Source organism: Hordeum vulgare, chromosome 2H (genome assembly GCF_904849725.1).
Source record: "Hordeum vulgare subsp. vulgare chromosome 2H, MorexV3_pseudomolecules_assembly, whole genome shotgun sequence".
NCBI lineage: Eukaryota > Viridiplantae > Streptophyta > Magnoliopsida > Poales > Poaceae > Hordeum > Hordeum vulgare.
In genome coordinates, this window is record NC_058519.1 from 376703798 (window position 1) to 376722639 (window position 18842).

Genomic DNA, 18842 nt, shown 5'->3' on the forward strand with positions numbered 1-18842 from the left:
AAGTAGCGATTTCATCGGGAGAGTGTACCTTCTTACCAGTTGGAGCTCTTTCGGTATGCCATTGAGAGTAGCTGGTAATGATGTTATCCATAATTTTGGTGGCCTCTCCTAAGGTCACCTCCATTAAGGTACCACCTGCGGCAGAATCTAGAAGATTTCTAGATATAAAGTTTAGTCAAGAATAGAAGTTTTGGATAATCATCCACAAGTTTAACCCATGAGTTGGGCAATTTCTAATCATCAATTTCATCCTCTCCCAAGATTGTGCAACATGCTCATGACCATGCCGTTTAAAATTCATTATTTGATTTCTAAGGGAGATGATCTTAGCAGGAGTGAAATACTTGGTAATAAAAGCATATTTACATTTATCCCATGTTCCAATACTATTGCATGGTAAAGATGAGAACCAAGGTTTAGCTTTATCTTGTAAATAAAAAGGAAATAACTTTAATTTCACAATATAACTATGTGTGTCCTTTTTCTTTTGCATATCACAAAGTTCAACAAAGGTATTAAGATGAGCAGGGGATCCTCATTGGAACTTCCCAAAAATTGTTCTTTCATGACAAGATTCAGCAATGCAACATTTATATCATAAGCCTCCGCACTAGTGGCGGATGGTATGGGAATACTAATAAAATCATTTGTTATTAGTATTTGATAAGTCACAGAACTTAGTAGTATCTTGAGACATGGTGACCTAGCAAGCAAAGTAACAAGTAGGACAAGTAAACTAGCAAGTAAAGTGAGCAAAGGAGTAAACTAGTGATAAGCAAAGATAAATATTTTTGTATTTTTGTTTTTATGGATCAAGCAAAATGCAATAATAAATAAAAAGAAGAACAAGTGAATGATAACTTGTGTGAAGTTACTTGATAGTAGTTTGATGATACTCCCCGGCAACAGTGCCAGAAATCATTCCTCTTACTTGTGGTCTGCGTTTGGTTTTCCGTGAAGAGGAACGGGTGATGCAGCACAATATAGGTAAGTATTTACCACAGTAGAGAACCAAGGTTTATTGAACAATACGAGTAACAACCAACCCCCATCTTCAACAAATGCACACAAGAGAAACAAACACTTGCACCCAACGCGGGCAAGAGGGATGTCCATCCCCTTGTCTCGTTATATGCAAGCAAGTAAGTAGTGTGGTTGAAACTTGCAAAGTGAAAAGTAAATAAAGCCAGCGAGGAAATTGTAGGATTTGTAAACTTATAAGTGAATAAACCCGAGGGGCCATAGTTTTCCCTAGTGGCATCTCTCATGAAAGTAAGCATACGATGGGTAAACAATTATTGTTGGGCAATTGATAGAAAAGTGCATAGTTATGTTGATATTCATGGCAATGATCGTGTGTTTATAGGCATCACGTCCATAAGCAAATAGGCCGACTCCTGCCTGCACCTATTACTATTACTCCACCCATCGACCGATATCAAGCAAGCATCTAGCGTATCAAGTAAAACAGGGTAATTCTTGGAGAATGTTGACATGATGTAGACAAAGATAAATCAATTAATAGAACTAACCCCATCGTTTTATCCTTAGTGGCAACAATACAAAGACACATCGTGTCCCCTTTCTGTCACTGGGATATACAAATCCGACAGATTAAACCCACTACAACGCACCCCTCTCACTCAAGAAAGATCATTCTACTTGGCCAAAGCAAATCAATAGATCGGAGAGATTTACAAAGCTATAATGATCATGCACATAAGACTCATATTTAGAATGCACAGAAGACTCAGATATTTATCATAAATAATCTTAACATAAACCAACAATTCATTGAATCCCAACAAACGGACCGCACAAAAGAATTACATTGGATAGGTTAAAGCAAAGATGTGATGATCATTGTATTGGAGATCAAGAGACAGACAGAGAGATAGAGAGAGAGACATCTAGGTACTAACTACAGACCTGTAGGTCAGTGGTGAACTACTCACACATCACTATGGGACCAGCAAGGATGATATAGAGGCCCTCCGTGATCATCCCCCCTCCAGCAGGACACCGGAAAAAGGGCACACAGCAGAACAGAGACTTGCGGCGGCTTAAAAAGTGTTTCGGGAGGCTCTCTTGGGTTTGGGGATATATGTGAATTTATAGGACGAAGAGGTACGCCAAGAGGCAACCGATGGGAGCACGAGGCAACAGGGTGTGCCCAGTTGGCTCGTGCCTCCCTCATGAGGCTTCTGATCTCCTCCCAAAGCTGCAACGTCTTCTTTTGGTCCAGAAAAATCACCAAAAAGTTTCATGGAAATTGGACTTCGTTTGGTACTGTAAACCTGAAAAGCCAAAAACATGCAGAAAACAACAACTGGCACTAGGCACTTGGTCAATAGGTTAGTATTCAAAAGTGATATTAATTATATATAAACTCCCAAAAAGTATCCTAGAATGATAATATAATAGCATGGAACAATCAAAATTATAGAAACATTAGAGAAGTATCATGGCCATACCAGATTTTAACAAAACCTTCACAACTAAGACAGATGCATGCAATACTGGTGTTCGAGCAGTGCTAACACAAGCAGGACATCCCATTGCATACTATAGCAAAGCTTTGGGAGTGAACAATGAGAAGGTTTCAATCTATGAGAAAGAGTTTTTAGCAATCATGATGGCCATAGACATATGGATATCTTATCTTGCTATGACTCCATCTGTGATCAAAATAGATCATCGGAGTTTGTGTCACTTGGGAGACCAAAATTTAACATCTGACCTGCAGAAAAAACAATGAAAAATCTTGTGGAACTAGATTTAAAAATACAATACAAAAAATGGATTGAAAACAAAACAACGGATGCTTTATCTAGGGTGGCACAATTATTTTCAGTGAGGCCATGTCTTCAAGTAAGCATGTATGGGTCCAAGAAATGATCAACTCATATGTTGTAGATCCTACTACTGAGGACATGCTACAAAAACTATCCATTGATCTTCAATCTTGTCTTGGTTTTCAACTTCAAGAAGGTCTCATCAAACAGGAATGGAAGATGAGGGTGGGTGCTAATGCTGGTTTACAAACCAAACTCATTCAAGCTTTTCACTCCACTTCCATAGGAGGTCATTCTGGTATGCATTCCACTTATCATAAAGTGAAACAATTGTTCAGTTGGGCTGGCCTGAAGAAGGATGTGGACAATTTTGTGAAGCAATGTAATGCCTATCAACAAGCTAAACATGAGCGATATAGAGTTCCTGGTCTGTTGCATCCATTACCAATACATGTGGGTCCTTAGCACACTATTAGCATGGATTTAAGCGAAGGTTTGCCCAAGTTAGATGGTTTCAATGCTATTTTATATTCGTGGATTGTTTCACCAAAGTAAGTCACTTCCTACCACTCAAGCACCCCTTCACAGCAACTTCTGTGGCAAAAGTGTTCCTTAACACTATGCTCAGATTACATGGTCTTCCTTTGTTCATAATATCTGGTCATGACAAGATATTCACCAGTGCCTTTTGGAGAGAATTATTCAGCGTGTGGGGCATGGAACTGCAAATGAGCACGGTGTATCATCCTCAAACAGATGGTCAAACCGAACGAGTCAACCAGTGTCTCGAAATGTACCTCACGTGTGTTGTTCATGACTCACCAACTAAATGGGCATCTTGGCTACCGCAAGCAGAAGTCTGGTATAATACCACATATCACTCCTTTCTTGGGTGCACTCCTTACAAAGCCTTGTATGGTTACGAGCCTAATGTGGATCAACTTTATGGACAAGCTCTACCCCATAATCCTGAAGTTTAGAGTTGGTTGTCTCCACATTCACAACACACTGCGGCTTTGAAGGAACAGTTAGCTCGGGCTCCAAGTAAGTACAAGCAGTATGCTGATCCCAAGCGCACGGACATGCAATTTGTGGAAGGAGAGAGTATATTTGCATTTGCAGTCGTACGCTCAATCCTTTGTGGTCAATCATGTGTGTCCAAAACTGGTCATGAATTCTTTGGCCCCTTCAAGGTCATTGCCAAGGTGGGACAAGCAACATATCGGCTCGAGTTACCCAATGGCAGCCTCTATCTCAACTGAAGGAACATATCCCTGACCACACTCATGTTTCCAGTACATTGTCTGCTCCTTTAGGTTTATCTAACCCGAGACTGCAGCCTGAAGAAATCATGGACCGTCGCTTGGTGAAGAAAGGCAACGTCGCTCATGAGCAAGTGCTTGTGAAGTGGACAAATGTTCCGGCTTCCGCGGCCACATGGGAAGACTATCAAGTTCTTCGCACGTGCTACCCAGATGCGCCAGCCTGGGGACATGTTGGATCTCTAGGGGAGGATACTGTCATTACCACGGTGCCGACAGGAAGTGCCAAGTAGAAGTGAAGGCGTAAAAAGGCTTAGAATAAGACGAGAAGAGCGGGCGGGTAATTCAAATTGTATATGGGCCAGAGTATGCGTGATTGAGTGGGTTGTGTAATCGAACCTTGCGGATATATAAACAACGGTCGACAATTGTAGAAGACATCATTGAAATTAATTGATTTTGAACCTCTCATTCTCTCTTATCCTCTCCCTTGTTGTCGTCTTTAACCTCCCGACCCTCTCTATCTCGCTCACACTACCCAGACTCGATCCCCTCGCCTCCTCCGTCAATCCAATCACCGGCGACATTGTGTCGTCGCTAGGACGTGACATAACCTTATTCTGAGTACGACTAACTAAGTTGAACACAAGATATCTCGGAGACTGGATATCTCGCACGAGCGCAATGTACCTCGAGCGGTCACCGGTTGTCACATTAATAATCGCCATCGCCTCCGAGCAGTCCAGCTCAACGACTAGCGAAAACCGAGTCCTCTATATCACAAGCTCCATCCCCTCACAGCGAGCCTCCAGCTCCACCTCGAGTGCATCCTCGCGAGCATGTACTTCCTCTGTAAAGAAATATAAGAGTGTTAGAGCATCTACAGCCGGACATCGCAAATATGACCCCCTAAACGCCCACGGACACGTTACCCGGCGTGTCCCTTATTTGTCTGTCCGTGCGACTACACTCCTCATTTTTTTCCTCATATGTCATGTTGCTTGCACGTGATTAGTGAAGAGGGAGAGAGAGAAAGAAAAAAAAAAAGGACAATGTGGTCCGAGTGGGGTCGCGTCTTACGTGGCAAACTGACCGGGTGCGTCCGTCAGCTCTCATATCATTTTTATATTTGAGATGGATATGAAGGTTCACGGACAGTCCGAACGTATAGGGATGATATAAGGGGTCCGGTTGGGGGTTTTTTTTCTTCTCTCTTCTGTCTGGTCAGTGACCGGTCGCGTGGACACACATCGTTTGAGGCGTCCGGATCACTACTCTTTACGGATGGAGTAATTCCCCGCAGGCTGTGAAAATGATTCAGCCATCATGTTCTTGCGGTACCATGTTGCTTCCAGCCTGTCCGTAGTCCTACAAAGCTTCCATCAACGCTTAATTTTGACCAGCCCTCTGGTGGTTTCTCCCGATGCATCATCCCCTCAAGGCCTCAAGCCTGTGTGCAGCCGCATGAGATACAGGCTTCCTGTTACTAGCCATCAAGCCAGGCACCATCTTCCCCTTCTCCATGCCCCATCGGGGATTCCTCACTTCAGTTTGAAATTGGACAAACTGCATTTTTCAAGTGTTCCACCAACGGCAGTAGCAGATAAGGCGGCAATCGTTGCTATGAAATCGAAGAAGACACGTACTCCCAGGTTGTGTGTCGGGTGTCACGGCCAGAATTTTAAGAGACATTATTTTACTATATGTCAAAATTAGCTGATCATTAGGGACTATCTCTCCCTAATAATAAAGCATGGAGTGTTTCTGTCGTCCGTCGTGGTAGTTTTGCAAAAAAAACCTGAATTTTTCTGAAATCAACCCGCAGTCCGGATTTTAGTAAGAAATGAATCTTTTTGTATTTTTACAGAAAATCTCCTGTGGTTTCCCGAAATCAACCCGCAGTACATAATTAAGTTACAGAACAAATCCTTTTTTGAAATTTTTGTAGAAACCTTTTTCAGTTTTCATAAAATAAATCCGCAGTAGGTATGTATTCGAAAACATCCCTACAGTTTTTAATTAATTCATCTATAGTTTAATTATAAGTGCAAAATACTTTAAAAAATCATATCTTTTAAACGCTAACTCGAATTTTATATTATTATATATGAAATTTTATTAGAAAAATAAGTAGAATCTGAATATAATGTTAGCTTATCTATTTAATTTTTAAAATTCTGTTAATAATGTAATTTTAATCAATAATGATGCGCACAATCTAAATATAATTTTATTTTATCTATTTAACAATTTTAAAATTATATTTATGTTGTAATTTTAATCAATAGCGTACAATCCATTTTTTCATAACGAGGCCGATCCATGTTGTTAATTAATCCACGGTTCAATTATAATTAACAAGTACTTTAAAAATTTATATCTTTTAAACTGTAACTCTAATTTTAAATTATTACATATGAACTTTCATTCAAAAAAAGTGTTGAATCGAAATATAATGTATCTTACCTATTTAACTTTTAAAAATTTTATTTATAATGTAATTTGAATCTATAGCGATGCGTACAATCTAAATATGATGTTGTTTTACTTATTTAACAATTTTTAAATTCTATTTATGCAGTAAGTTTAAATAAAGATCTCAAGTCATGATTATTAGGTTAAGACGTGTTGTATGGTTTGCTCCCGTTTCAACGCACGGACTCTTTTGCTATCTAAACCAATTAAAATAGACCTCACATTTTAAAATGTGCACATCCATCATTTCATTTCTAGGTCCGCCACTGCTCCATTCCATAATCTTATATTATGAAACAAAAGGAATAGTATTATATGCAGGAGCCTTGCTTCTTTTCTTTTTTTTTTTTGAGAAATACTCCCTCCGTTCTTAAATCTAAGATCTTAAGAGATTTCACTATAAACTACATACAGATGTATATAGACATACTTTAGAGTGTAGATTCACTTATTTTACTCCGTATGTTGTTTATAATAAAATCTCTAAAAGATCTTATATTTAAAAACGGAGGGAGTATATGCAGGAGCCTTTTTGGTCCTAGATGCGACCCCCTGCTACCGCGTAAGACCAGTAATCATCTGAGTTTCACCCTAATGCTAGCATGTGCCCCTATAGTTGCAAACTCTCTGAATTTCACTCTAATGCGAGCATGTGCCCTAACAAAATTTGACCTCAGCTCCATACATGCAACGCAAATACACGAGTCGTCTCATCTCCAGCAGAGGAAAAACCTTTTCAAGCAAGAAAAGCATGCGCAGTTCATGCAACTAGAAATAATAAACATCCTTAGGCAAGCAAATGTTTCATACATTATTTGTTAAAGCTTACAAAGAACAATTGTTCCAATGGAAAATTAATAAGTTTATTGCTCAAGTTACAACACTGCAGCATATGATTTAAACTGCAAGTCGAAAGCAAACTGCGCTGCTAGAATTTATGCATGGTGAAACAAGGAAAACAATTAAAACAACCAAAGCAACCTGTATCATTTGTGAAACCATTCATGACTTATGTGTCGGCAGAAGTCAAGGCCGCTACAACCGATCCTGTTGTGCCAAAAGCAACACTGACATCTGCATAATCTTTCAGGCTCTTGCTCATTTTTACAGATGGGTACAGCCAGGGCTTGACGGCATCGACAAATGTGCCAGGATCTGGGGACAGGATTGCCTCCCAGTCGACTTGAACGCCTGGTGGGATGCTTGCTGTCACATCCATGCTTGCTGCCAGGAACAAGCCGAGCAGCACCACGTAACCTACAACCGATGATCCTCTCGAGAGTGGCATGAAGTTGTACCTGCAAGTTACCCCGAATCAATTGGCACTTGGTGGCAGAACAATAGACAATAGTTGCAAGCTGTGACTGGTACCAGTAATATGTCATGCGCAATATTGCCGCCTTCACAGCATCCAGTGCATTGGAGTCACGCGTAGGGTTTGGGTCGCTACAATACGCCTCGCAGATGGCCTGCAGAAGCATAATTAGCAAGCAAATGTGGTCTATATAACTTATTCTTTCCATTGCAACATATCTGAAGTAACAAGTCCCCCAAAAATTGTGGCATGGCAGGATAGCACAAACATATTCAGAAGCAATCTGGTACTGCTAACTAGAGAGGCAGCAACCAACAAGCAGAAGAACAAATCTAAACTGTACCTCCCAAGCTGCGGTCATTTCTTCCTGGTATTCCTCCCACCTAGATGGTGTACAAGGAGTTCGTATGGCAAAGTCAAATCCTGTTTTACCCCTGTAATGCCATGATCACAAGTGAGCAGGAGAGCAGGACGGTATTGCAAAGGAAAAGTGTCCAGACAGCTTACACATTTTGAGTAGTTATTCTTGTCCCTTCAAGACGCCTCCTGAAAGAGGTTACGCTGTGTTATTAAATAAGCACAAGATATGATGCTCTTTACAAGTACTTCGCTGCAATTTGACACGGGAGCTATCACGAATGAAGATAATCAACTTACCCCTGAAACGCAATACTATCACATCTAGTAGCGACCCAATAGGTCTCACCAACTACATTGTACAAATCTGAGCATGATGAGGCAACTTCTATCTGCAGATTTTATTATAATGAGAATACTGGTTAGTTTGCAAATATAATATAGTAAGCTTAATTTGAACCATCAAAGGTGGAAGAAAGCCATGACAAACAAAGCATAATATTGGAATCAATCAACTCCTAGGTACCTAGTGAAAATTTATCCAAACGGAAATTTATACTTGAGATATTAGAGCTGATTAGGGATCACAATTTTGCTTAATTTTTTTAGATATAGATGTAATGGAGCTACACAACCTTCGTTCGCTCTTGCAATCCTCCACTAGTTCCAATGTGACATGTGATACAACTATAAGACAATTAGTTTTCTTAACTTCTAAGAAGCACATGAGCCAAAACTTCAAATGAAAGATAAATATTGATATGGTCGTGCACTCATAGCACTCAAACATATTATTGTACAGCTTACTTTTTTCAACGTCTCAATATCTGTAAGAAAAATTGCACGATCCTCTGCATTATTGACATACTTCAAGTCAAGCATAATGGTTTTCGCAGCTTCCAAAGTTCTGTCATGTAAAAGAAAATAAGCTAGGACTATCAGGGGCTGACCACAAATAACCAAACAGCAAAGTAAAGCATCACGTGCGTCTACAAACCTTAGGTAATATGGATAGTAGCGAACAATTTTCGCTTGACCAAGAAGCAATGGGGTGTGAGAACCAAAACCAGAATTGAACTCTTCACTGGTACATCACAAAAGAAGTTAAGCAAGAAAATGGTTTAACAAATTACTCCTCGTGCAAGTATTTAGCTCACCTTAGCTTATTGACCCAAACAACTGGATCACAAGGTTCAGAAATCTGTCTCCACTTGACAGCAATATTATAGACATCCTGCCAGGACAGAGAAATCCCAGACGAAACCCTTTCCTCACTTGGACTAGCTGTTGGAGATCCAGCAGATAAAGTACTGGTGCTACAATAACCTCCCCTGTTTACGCTCATGTTAAGCTTATCCCTTCTCCTAACTAACTTCGCACTGTTCTTTGGATTTCTCAGAAAGCGCCAAGCCTTGGAAACTTTCTGAGCAATCTCAATAGCAGCTAAACCAGCCATGCGGTACTACAAAAGGAAAATATAGTCTGAGTAAACTGAACAATGATAAATCAAAGCATCAGGATATGGTCATATGGAACACTCCGACGAATAAATTTAGAAACTATAAAATGAGGATAGAAAACTGATATAACAGAGTGATCTAATCTGCGCAATATCAAACAGCTGACTCCACACTCTAATGAAAAGAGGCATGGCGCTTTGACCAAATTCTGAAAATATGAACTATGACAAAAAAGAACAGCAGAAAAAAGAGTGATCAAGTGCACCGGCAGCCATCCTCTGGAAACACCAAACAACAGGCATGGTTTGTATATTCTTGTTCAAGCCATATTTAACTTCGATCAACACTGTCAACAAGAATGTTCTATGTATTTCTCGTATATACATCAAAAAAAGACATGGAGGTGTCACAAAGTACTCTCTCTTTTACATTCATCAGGACGTTTACCATCAGTTGGCATCAACCTCTTCAAGAACGTCACATTCAATTCATTGAAAGTTGTACTCCACTTAATTGTAGACTGATAGTGATTCAAAAGGCATAGGAAGGAGGTCATGATGCACCACAAACATCCATCTCACTATCTCAGATAAGTTAAACATTTAAACAGCATTTTGATGATGAAGCAGCAATGCAGAATCTGCAGAACTTCCAGGAAGGATACCTGGCGTTGATTCGGCAAGAAGCCGCGGCAATTGTACTGAATCTTCTTCCCAATTGAATCTGCGGCTAGGAGCAAACTAGTTTGATGCTTTGTGAACTTGAAGTCTTGCTTATTAAGACGCCCACTTCTAAGTGAGATCCGTAATGGTGGTTGGCGATATACCTTTTCGGCCACATTTTTTGGGTGCAGTCGTTTGCACCAATATTCCTATTGCCATAAAGAAATTTAATCGATGCACCACAAAGATTATAGTAAGACAAATTTGAAGATAAAGTTAAACCTTGAATAGTGGGTCAACATCATCATCAATGTTGAACTGAGAGAACTCTAAATTCGCCTTTGAAGCAGTGTACAGAGCAATTTCCTTCTGCAAGAAGTAGCACATAAGAAACCATGGTCAGCATACAAATATAAAGGATTATAAGCCAAATCAGTAAATAAACGTGCCCAAGAGCCAAAACATTTGCATTTGATAAAATCTGCTGGAGCTGAGCCAGGCGTTAGAGAAGTACCAATGGTGCACTATGCTAGTTGTTTCAAGAGAACAGCAGCTAAGTATATACCTACAAATAAATATTAACAATCTACACAAACAGAAGGTTGACCTTGTAAAACTGAATGATTGGATTCAATGTTATTAGTCTTCGGTTTGCAGGATGCCAAGTGTGCAGGATTACAATGGCATGCCTAGCCTTCTCCAATCCTAGAAAGTGGCATATAATGCACCAAAGGGTATTTAATTACACCATAGGAACTGAGTGCATAGTGACCTATAGGAAAAATTCATAAGGTTTCTAATCCTACAAATCAAATAACCTCTATAGGTACGATTCCTAAAAATTGAAATCCTAAAAAACAAAGAGGCCCCACATTTGTAAATGTCGCTGGAAAAGCAAAAAATGACAGCAGGCCAGGTTTTAGTACAATTTACTAGAAATGCGTTCAGATAATATAGCCTTTTTTTATTGGATATGGCTTCAGTCATGTGGCCCGGCAATCAGTCAGACGTATTTCAGTTAATGTTGTATAGTCAATATACCAAACTTTCAATGCAAACCCCAATTTATTATTACTACGGAAGATAACGAATGATCAACAGGTCTAGTTCAAATTCTCGCTTCATCCGACCCGATGAAATTGCCAAAACATTTGATGGTTGACACGTTTGAATATAAAGGACTGGTAAATAAAATCCTAGATAGGAAATTCGATCGGTCTAAAAATACATGAGTTGTTAGTGGTAGAATAATACTCTCGACAGACTTGAACTTAACGAAAATAAAGGAAGGTTCGTAAAATTTTATACTCCTTCCCATTTCAAATCCTGCAATTTTTAGCCTGACAAGTTAGTGATAAATAACAGCTGTGTTATCTTATGTGGATTTCAGAAAGGAAAGATGGGGCTGAAGCTTTTGTACCGGTGGGAACAAAACATATGTTCTTTCACATGTTGACATATTACATGGCTTGCAGATTTTCAGATCACGGAGTATGGTTCTGGATTCTGATATTAAGAAGATGAAATGAAAAGGAAGAAACTGTGTACCTGATAGAAGGCTAAACATTGCAGCACAAACTTATCCATGGAATCAAGCTCCAGATCGAGTACGTCATCATAATCTTTGATCTTGAATGAAAAAAGATGTGACATCAGGAATAAAATAATAAACAGTCTTGAATTTGCTGCAGTCCATGAATAAACTAGGAATTTCAGAAAGATCAGTAACATATGGCAAAGAAAAGGATGTAGATGAAATCAGCTCAGCAAGATTCTTAGTAGTCCTAATGAAGTATCCTTCCTACCAACTCCCTCCGTTCCTAAATATAAGTCTTTTTAGAGGTTCCACTAACGGACTACATATGGATGTATATAGACATACTTCAGAGTGTAGATTGACTCATTTGGCTCCGTATGTAGGCCCTAGTGGAATCTCTAAAAAGACTTGTATTAGGAACGGAGGGGGTATATATTATTATTATTACTATAGCACAAATGCCCGTGCGTTGCAACGGGAGAAAAATGAAAAATAAAAAAAGTGTAATCCATTGGTAAAAACGCGCATGGATACTGTAAAAAAAGACACGTACGTAAGGTCTTAGATTATAAAATATGTACAAAGAAAGAACCTAGTGCAAGTATATCATGTCCAAAGATTATAACATTTTCCAAATATTGATGCTTAAGTTAACATGTTACAATACAAATAGTCGGTACGAAATAAAGACAAATATTGATTAGCATTGTGTCCTAAATAATATTTTTTTTAATATTTAATATGTAAAATAACAACATATTCAAACTTTACACATTTTTCTAATCAAGTTTCATATATAACATGTTTAAATTGGATTTACGGTTTAAAAGATATTGTTATTTGAAAATACATATTTATTCTGAATGGACTTCGAGGTTATTAACGCATATGTGAAGGGTGTACGTAAAATTTTAAAAAAACGATTCGCTCTGAATATAATTTGGACCGCGGGTTATTTAGCACGAAAGTAAGGGAGTTTTGTGTCAAATGTGAAAAAAAACGAACGGTTCGACCTCACTTAAAAACGTACCGCGGGTTAATTAGATGAAACTACAGGGGTGTTTTTGCAAAAATGCCGCGACAGACGCCAGAAGCAATGTGTGCTTTATTATTAGGGGAGATTATGCATACATTACATATATACCTATAAAGGTTGGAGTTGGTGGTAAGTTCACATGTGGAACCAACAACCTTATATACAACCTCCGTGAACAAATGTAAGACGTCTTATAGGTCACTATTTTAGTGATCTAAAATAGTCTTATATTTGTTTACAGAGGGAGTAATAAATAAACAAATGCACTCCTATCCACATGCGGACTGGCAACCTTCCAAAAGATGTAAATAAACAAAGGCACTAATGACAAATGCAGAAATGAGACTCCAACTCGAAATTATGCTCTTGGTTTTGTTCTTTTCCCGACCAATTCTTCCAGTTATATATCATAGCATAAGAGCGAACAAATTGTAATTCCAAAACGGAGATAAGCCTCGTCCTCCTATCCGATCCACGACCTTGTGTAGACAACTTACTAACGTCCATCCTGTGTTTTAAAATTCAAAATGCTGTCTCACTTTAAATCTTGCAAAGGACCTAATATGGTCGCTTAAGATTCTCTATTGCCTGCCACATGCCGGACGCCAACATCTTTCGATGATCTCCTAAGCACCTAACTGCTCGTCTTTTTTATGGCTTCATAGCAACGCATTGTTATTGTGCTAGTAATTATAGTTCGCTAGTTCATTAAACAAGAGGGCAACGTACCGCAGACTTATATTCTCCAATCGCATGATGGCAAGAGGCGCGCAGGTATAGGCACTCAATACTTGAAGCATCAAGCGTCAAAGCAGTTGATAAATCTTTAATAGCACTCCTGCAAAACCAAAGTTGGGTTAAGGGTGACACTGGCAAGCTACCAGTTTGAGCTGAGAACATTGTACTCATTAGCACTAACAAAGAAAACAATCTATCTGCAGGAACAACTCTCTCATGTACTCCCTCCGTTCCTAAATATAAGTCTTTCTAGAGATTCCACTAGTAGACTATATACGGATGTATATAGACATACTTTAGAGTGTAGATTCACTCATTTTGCTCTGTATGTAGACTCCTAGTGAAATCGCTTAAAAGACTTATATTTAGGAACGGAGGGAGTATTAGGTAAGCCCATTCTTGGTTTATCATAGTAGAGGTTCAGAATTGAAGATAAACCTCATTATCCTTGTATACGAAAATCAAAGATGGTGGTGTCTAAATCCAACTCATGCTCCCAACACACCTTGAGTCACTTTTTCCCTGTAACTAATCTACTGGATACCAAACTGTACATCAACCAAAAGGAGTAAAGGCCTTATAAGCACATTGAAAATGACGTTCATCATATGTTACCCACTCACATCAACATCCAAAAGTACGCAGACAACTAAATATGATTATTTTTCAATAAATCGTGATGAAACTATAATAATTATACCCGAAGAAGCAGATGTATGCCATAAACAGACAACAAAACTACAAGAGTGTTAAGAGAATTAACTCAAATATTAACATGTAGATGTATGTATGACGACATGTAGTACAACTTAACACATTTCTTCATTTTAACAGCACCACATGTTGGTGGGCAGAGGGGGGCATCTATATGTCACAGATTATATAGCATATTAACATAAAGATACAAGTATCAGCAAAAGGAATTACCTATGCCTACCCATTCCATGGTAGAGAATTCCACGTAGATGGTATGCTTTTGAAAACCTAGGAAAGTAAAATAATTGAGCAAAGAAAATAAATAGTCCAGTTAGGCAGAAGAGGAACAATAATGAACACTGAAATTCACCTCGAGTCAATTTGAATAACTTTCTCAAGGTTATCCATCATCTTCTCTGGATAAGCCAAATCAAGATAAAGCTACAATAGAAGACACCACAGAATGGCAATTAATCAGCTCCTTACCAAAGAACAAATGTGCTTCTGGTATAATACAGAACAGAAACATAAGCTTTGTTACAGAAAGTTAAATAGCTATGTTTAGGTACCTGAAGACTGTATATGTGACCCCTCTTCTAAAACAAGAATCGTGCTTAGACTAGATTCTTGAGTAACACTATTTACTGGATTTTACCTAGGACAACTGCCAGACTCTTCGATAACATTTACCTATAGCATGAGGAATTATTTCATGTAGTTGCTAAGTTACAGAGAAGACCAGTCTTATATCAGTAATTTGGCAACTTATCAGAATAATGCAAACCAAGTAATCTACATGTACGTTGAATTATCGTGTGCAAGTAGTTTTAACGTAAGTAGGGTTACGTCGACAGCTGAATTTGCTACACGTAGTAACAAAAATTACAAACTACTAGCAATCTTAAACAGTATAGCTATAACCCCTACAAAATGAAATATAAAAGACATGGAAATTGCACACAGATCTCTAGGATCAGGAATAAACCTGGGAAAGATGAGCCCAGCTGTCCAGAAAACTCCCATCATATTTTATGCCAAGGAGATGCTCGTCTTCAGCACGTTTGTACTCTCCAACTGCTGAAAGAGTAAGACCCTACAGTAATACAAAGATTATTACTCCAAAAGTAGCAGCAAAGCAAAAGAATCTTCATATAAGCAAATACCTAATGGCTCATTCATTCAAATATGAAATATCTAAATTTTTCCATTCTCTTGCATGCCACTTAAGAGTGCAGAAGCAAGCAAGATTGGTTATCGTCTCAGAACTGACTAAAATTCGAACATTGTTGCATTACTATGTGTTCATAAGGAAAACAATTCCTCAAGGACTTATGGTTTTTATTAAGATTGTTTACTCAAACCCTAAGGCAATTCAAACATGGAATTTAGCTTGGATGAAATTCAAATTGCGAAGATACAAAGGAAAGGGTTTGTACAGAAGGAACACCGTTGGCTCTAAAATTATACCCAAAGTAGGATCCAATAATGAAAGTACACCTTTTTATACCAACGAAAGTGCCAATTTGATGCAAAGGAAAAGATTTCCGTTTGATTCTTCGAAGGATGGAGTTTGTGGATAAGGGATAGAAAACATTTACTTACTAAGTAAGTGTGTGCAGAACTGTTTTTCTTGTCACGCTTCACACATGTTGAGAGATCTTCAACTGCGGAATTGTAGTCCTTGAATTTGAAGTTCACAATTCCTACCATCAGCCAGCATGTGGTATCAGAATACAAGAGTGTGCTCTGACAATCTACCTATAACGCTTTACTACTAAAATGCAAGACAGCACGAATTTATCATGGAGTCCTAGTCCTTTCGTTTTTATCAAAGATATATGAGAAATGACATTAGGTGAGATGAGATTTGGCTGTAGGTACAAAACTAACCCCTTTCATGTAAAATATCAGGAGAATTTGGTTCAAATTCCAATGCTTTAGTCAAGTCGTCGATAGCCTGAAAAGAAAAGGAACAAAATAGAATATAGCTTCATGTTTGCTAATTTATTGCTCTTACAATGCGACTACTATCATACAATATCAGAGTTTTCTGAAATATAGTCTATCTCTATCGACTTGGCCCATATTAGTTTTGAAGTTTACACAAATATAGCAAGCTTGCCTCAACGAACTCTCCTAAAGCAGCACGAGCTTGTCCCCGACGCTTCCACGCCTCCCCAGCTGATGGGTTCGATTGTATAGCCTACCATTTGGAGTAAGGTCGTAAGGTCATTTTACACAAAAGTAAAGGGGGAATTCTGCATTTATAAGTTCTACCTTGGTGAAGTCAGAAATAGCAGAGTCCAGTTCTCTTTGAAATGCATATGCTGTACCTCTCCCAATTAGTGCCTCTGGATAAGTTGGAGTTTCCCGCAGTATCTGCAAAAATGTAAATGCAGATTGTCAGTTCCTTTTCTGATTAAAGAGAGTAAGCAAGAAAAACTGATAATACACCAGAACAAAACCTGATCAAAAATGGATATTGCTTGGTCGTACCTCCCTTCGTTTACCTGAAAAGATGTAGCTCAGTGATAATGGTCAAGATGTGAATAACACATCTCCATGTAAAAATACCTGTGCGATGCCTCGCGAAAGTCGAAAATCCAAACTTATTGATTTGGATGATTTTGATACTTTTGTAGCAAACAGTGCTTGATTTAGTGGTATGGTTTCATCGGAACTTCTTCTCTCCTCCACATCTTCAGCCTGACCGTTTGTTTCTTTTTTAACTTTTGCTTTGTTTTTCTTATCTGGCTTCGGCTGTTTCTTGGGAGTTTGATGTGTCGCTGTGGTGTCTTTTGCTGGACTGATAGAATCTTTATGGTCTTTACTGTTGTTAGGTAACAGTACATCACTGTTTGATGAAGATTTGGAATTTGCAGTGTTCTCTTCACACACAACAGTTTTTGTATCAGTTGTAGCTGCAGTGAATGACGTGTTGACAAAACGATCTTCTGAAATAACAACCTTGGTATCACATGGTGATGCATCCACAACGTCTTCACACTCAACCGTCTCATAAATTTTAACAGAAGAAACTAATTCTTCCAATTCCAGCAACTGTTTCAGGTCAATTGTGTCACGGACAGCAATCTCATGTCCTTGCTCCCAAGCAACCAAAGCTTCCTCATTTTTTCCCAATGCGCACAGTGCCTTGCCTGATTAAAAATGATAATAACGTAAAAGTTAATGGTGAATTTGCCTCAAAACAACAGTATCCATATGTAAAAGAAATAGAGACGATATCTACGGAAGCTTTTTCTCATTCAGGTGTTCTTTTGATCATTGGTGTACCTCGGACTGAGAGGCTTCGACGATGGCAGGGAAGAGGTACAAAGAGGGAAAGCGCGGGGAGAAAAAGGAAAGTAAATTGCAGAAAGAGAAAGTAGCATATGTAGCACAAGGCTCGCATCACATTAATTTTGTAATTACTCTATACTTGAATGAGTTGTGCATTAATGACAACCACGCCTCTACCAACAAGTGTCGGAATACATTTAGGTCCTGTTCCTATGAGCAACAGTTTCTTTCCTGATATCGTAACTAGAAGCTTCGACTTACAGCAAAACACAGACATGGGATGGATAGATACACGCTCATAAAGCTACTCTACTCTTCGGTTCATGGGGCATCATGAAATTACGTACTCCTCACATATTGGTTGTAATAACATATTATATTATGGGACCGAGGGGGTAGGAAACAGTGAGTCCTAAGCATTCAGGTTGCACTAACAAAATCTGATGGGCTATCCACACCCAAATACATCTAGCGGTGGCAGTTAATCCCCAAGCATAGATCAGGCAAGGCAAATCCACGACTATATGGGGAGGAACGAGAGGACGCATAGGTGGGTAGCGAGAGCCCCGTCGTACCTTTGAGGACATAGGCCTGGAGAAGCGCGGGGTCGAGCTGCAGCGCGCGGTCGCAGTCCTTGACGACGTGCTTGTGGAGCTCGAGCTGGAAGTAGCAGAAGGCCCGGTTGCTGCCAGGGAGGAGAAAGACAAATTCGGGATCGCCGAGTCAAAACTCATAACCCTAGACTGATAGATCAGAGACCCCGTGGGGGCGGATCGGGGAGGGGAGGAAGCAGTAGTGTACCAGAGGTCGTGGATGGAGGAGGGGGAGCGGGCGAGGATGGAGTCGAGGAGGCGTATGGCCTTGGACCAGTTGCGGCCGCTGCAGAGGCGCGCGAGCTCCCCGCGGTCGGAGCCCATGGCGGCGGCGATCGGTCGCCGGAGGAGGTCAGGGTGGGGGAACGAGCGGATGAGAGGTGGAGGCGAGGATTTGAGAATTGAGGGGGGCCACCTCACTTGCTCTGAGCTCTGCGCGACTTTAGCGCGTGGACCCCTCTCTTTTTCGGATTTTCTGTTAGGGTTGTTAGAGCAACTCTAGCACACCCCACATCCCGCCCGTGCCCGCAAAATAACCGTCAAAGTGTGGGTCGGGGCGGGAAAACCTACCCGATCAGACCCCGCATCCCGTCCCGGCCCGTAAATATTTTTGCGG

At 39.6% G+C, this 18842-nt stretch overlaps 1 protein-coding gene across 1 annotated transcript; it reads right to left on the minus strand.

Moving 5' to 3' along the window:
- Positions 1 to 7301: 7301 nt before the first annotated feature.
- LOC123426339 (suppressor of RPS4-RLD 1) lies at positions 7302 to 18631 on the minus strand. The gene is made up of 23 exons (XM_045110149.1): positions 18435 to 18631; positions 18209 to 18318; positions 16908 to 17491; positions 16799 to 16843; positions 16611 to 16712; positions 16456 to 16536; positions 16224 to 16290; positions 15936 to 16036; positions 15319 to 15426; positions 14704 to 14774; positions 14565 to 14621; positions 13629 to 13737; positions 11875 to 11955; positions 10609 to 10695; positions 10329 to 10535; positions 9362 to 9666; positions 9202 to 9288; positions 9012 to 9111; positions 8505 to 8596; positions 8355 to 8393; positions 8191 to 8281; positions 7904 to 8001; positions 7302 to 7830 (listed from the first exon to the last, which is right to left on the minus strand). Exons 1-23 carry the CDS (start codon positions 18548 to 18550, stop codon positions 7542 to 7544), a joined length of 3027 nt encoding a protein of 1008 aa, XP_044966084.1. The 5' UTR covers positions 18551 to 18631; the 3' UTR covers positions 7302 to 7541.
- Positions 18632 to 18842: the final 211 nt, after the last annotated feature.

Coding starts and splice junctions, on each gene's coding strand:
- LOC123426339 (XM_045110149.1), bottom strand. CDS start 18,550: ATGGGCTCCGACCGCGGGGAGCTCGCGCGCCTCTGCAGCGGCCGCAAC. Junction 16,537..16,610: donor CTATTTCTGACTTCACCAAG/GTAGAACTTATA, acceptor TCCAAATGGTAG/GCTATACAATCGAACCCATC. Junction 9,289..9,361: donor GTTTGGGTCAATAAGCTAAG/GTGAGCTAAATA, acceptor GTGATGTACCAG/TGAAGAGTTCAATTCTGGTT.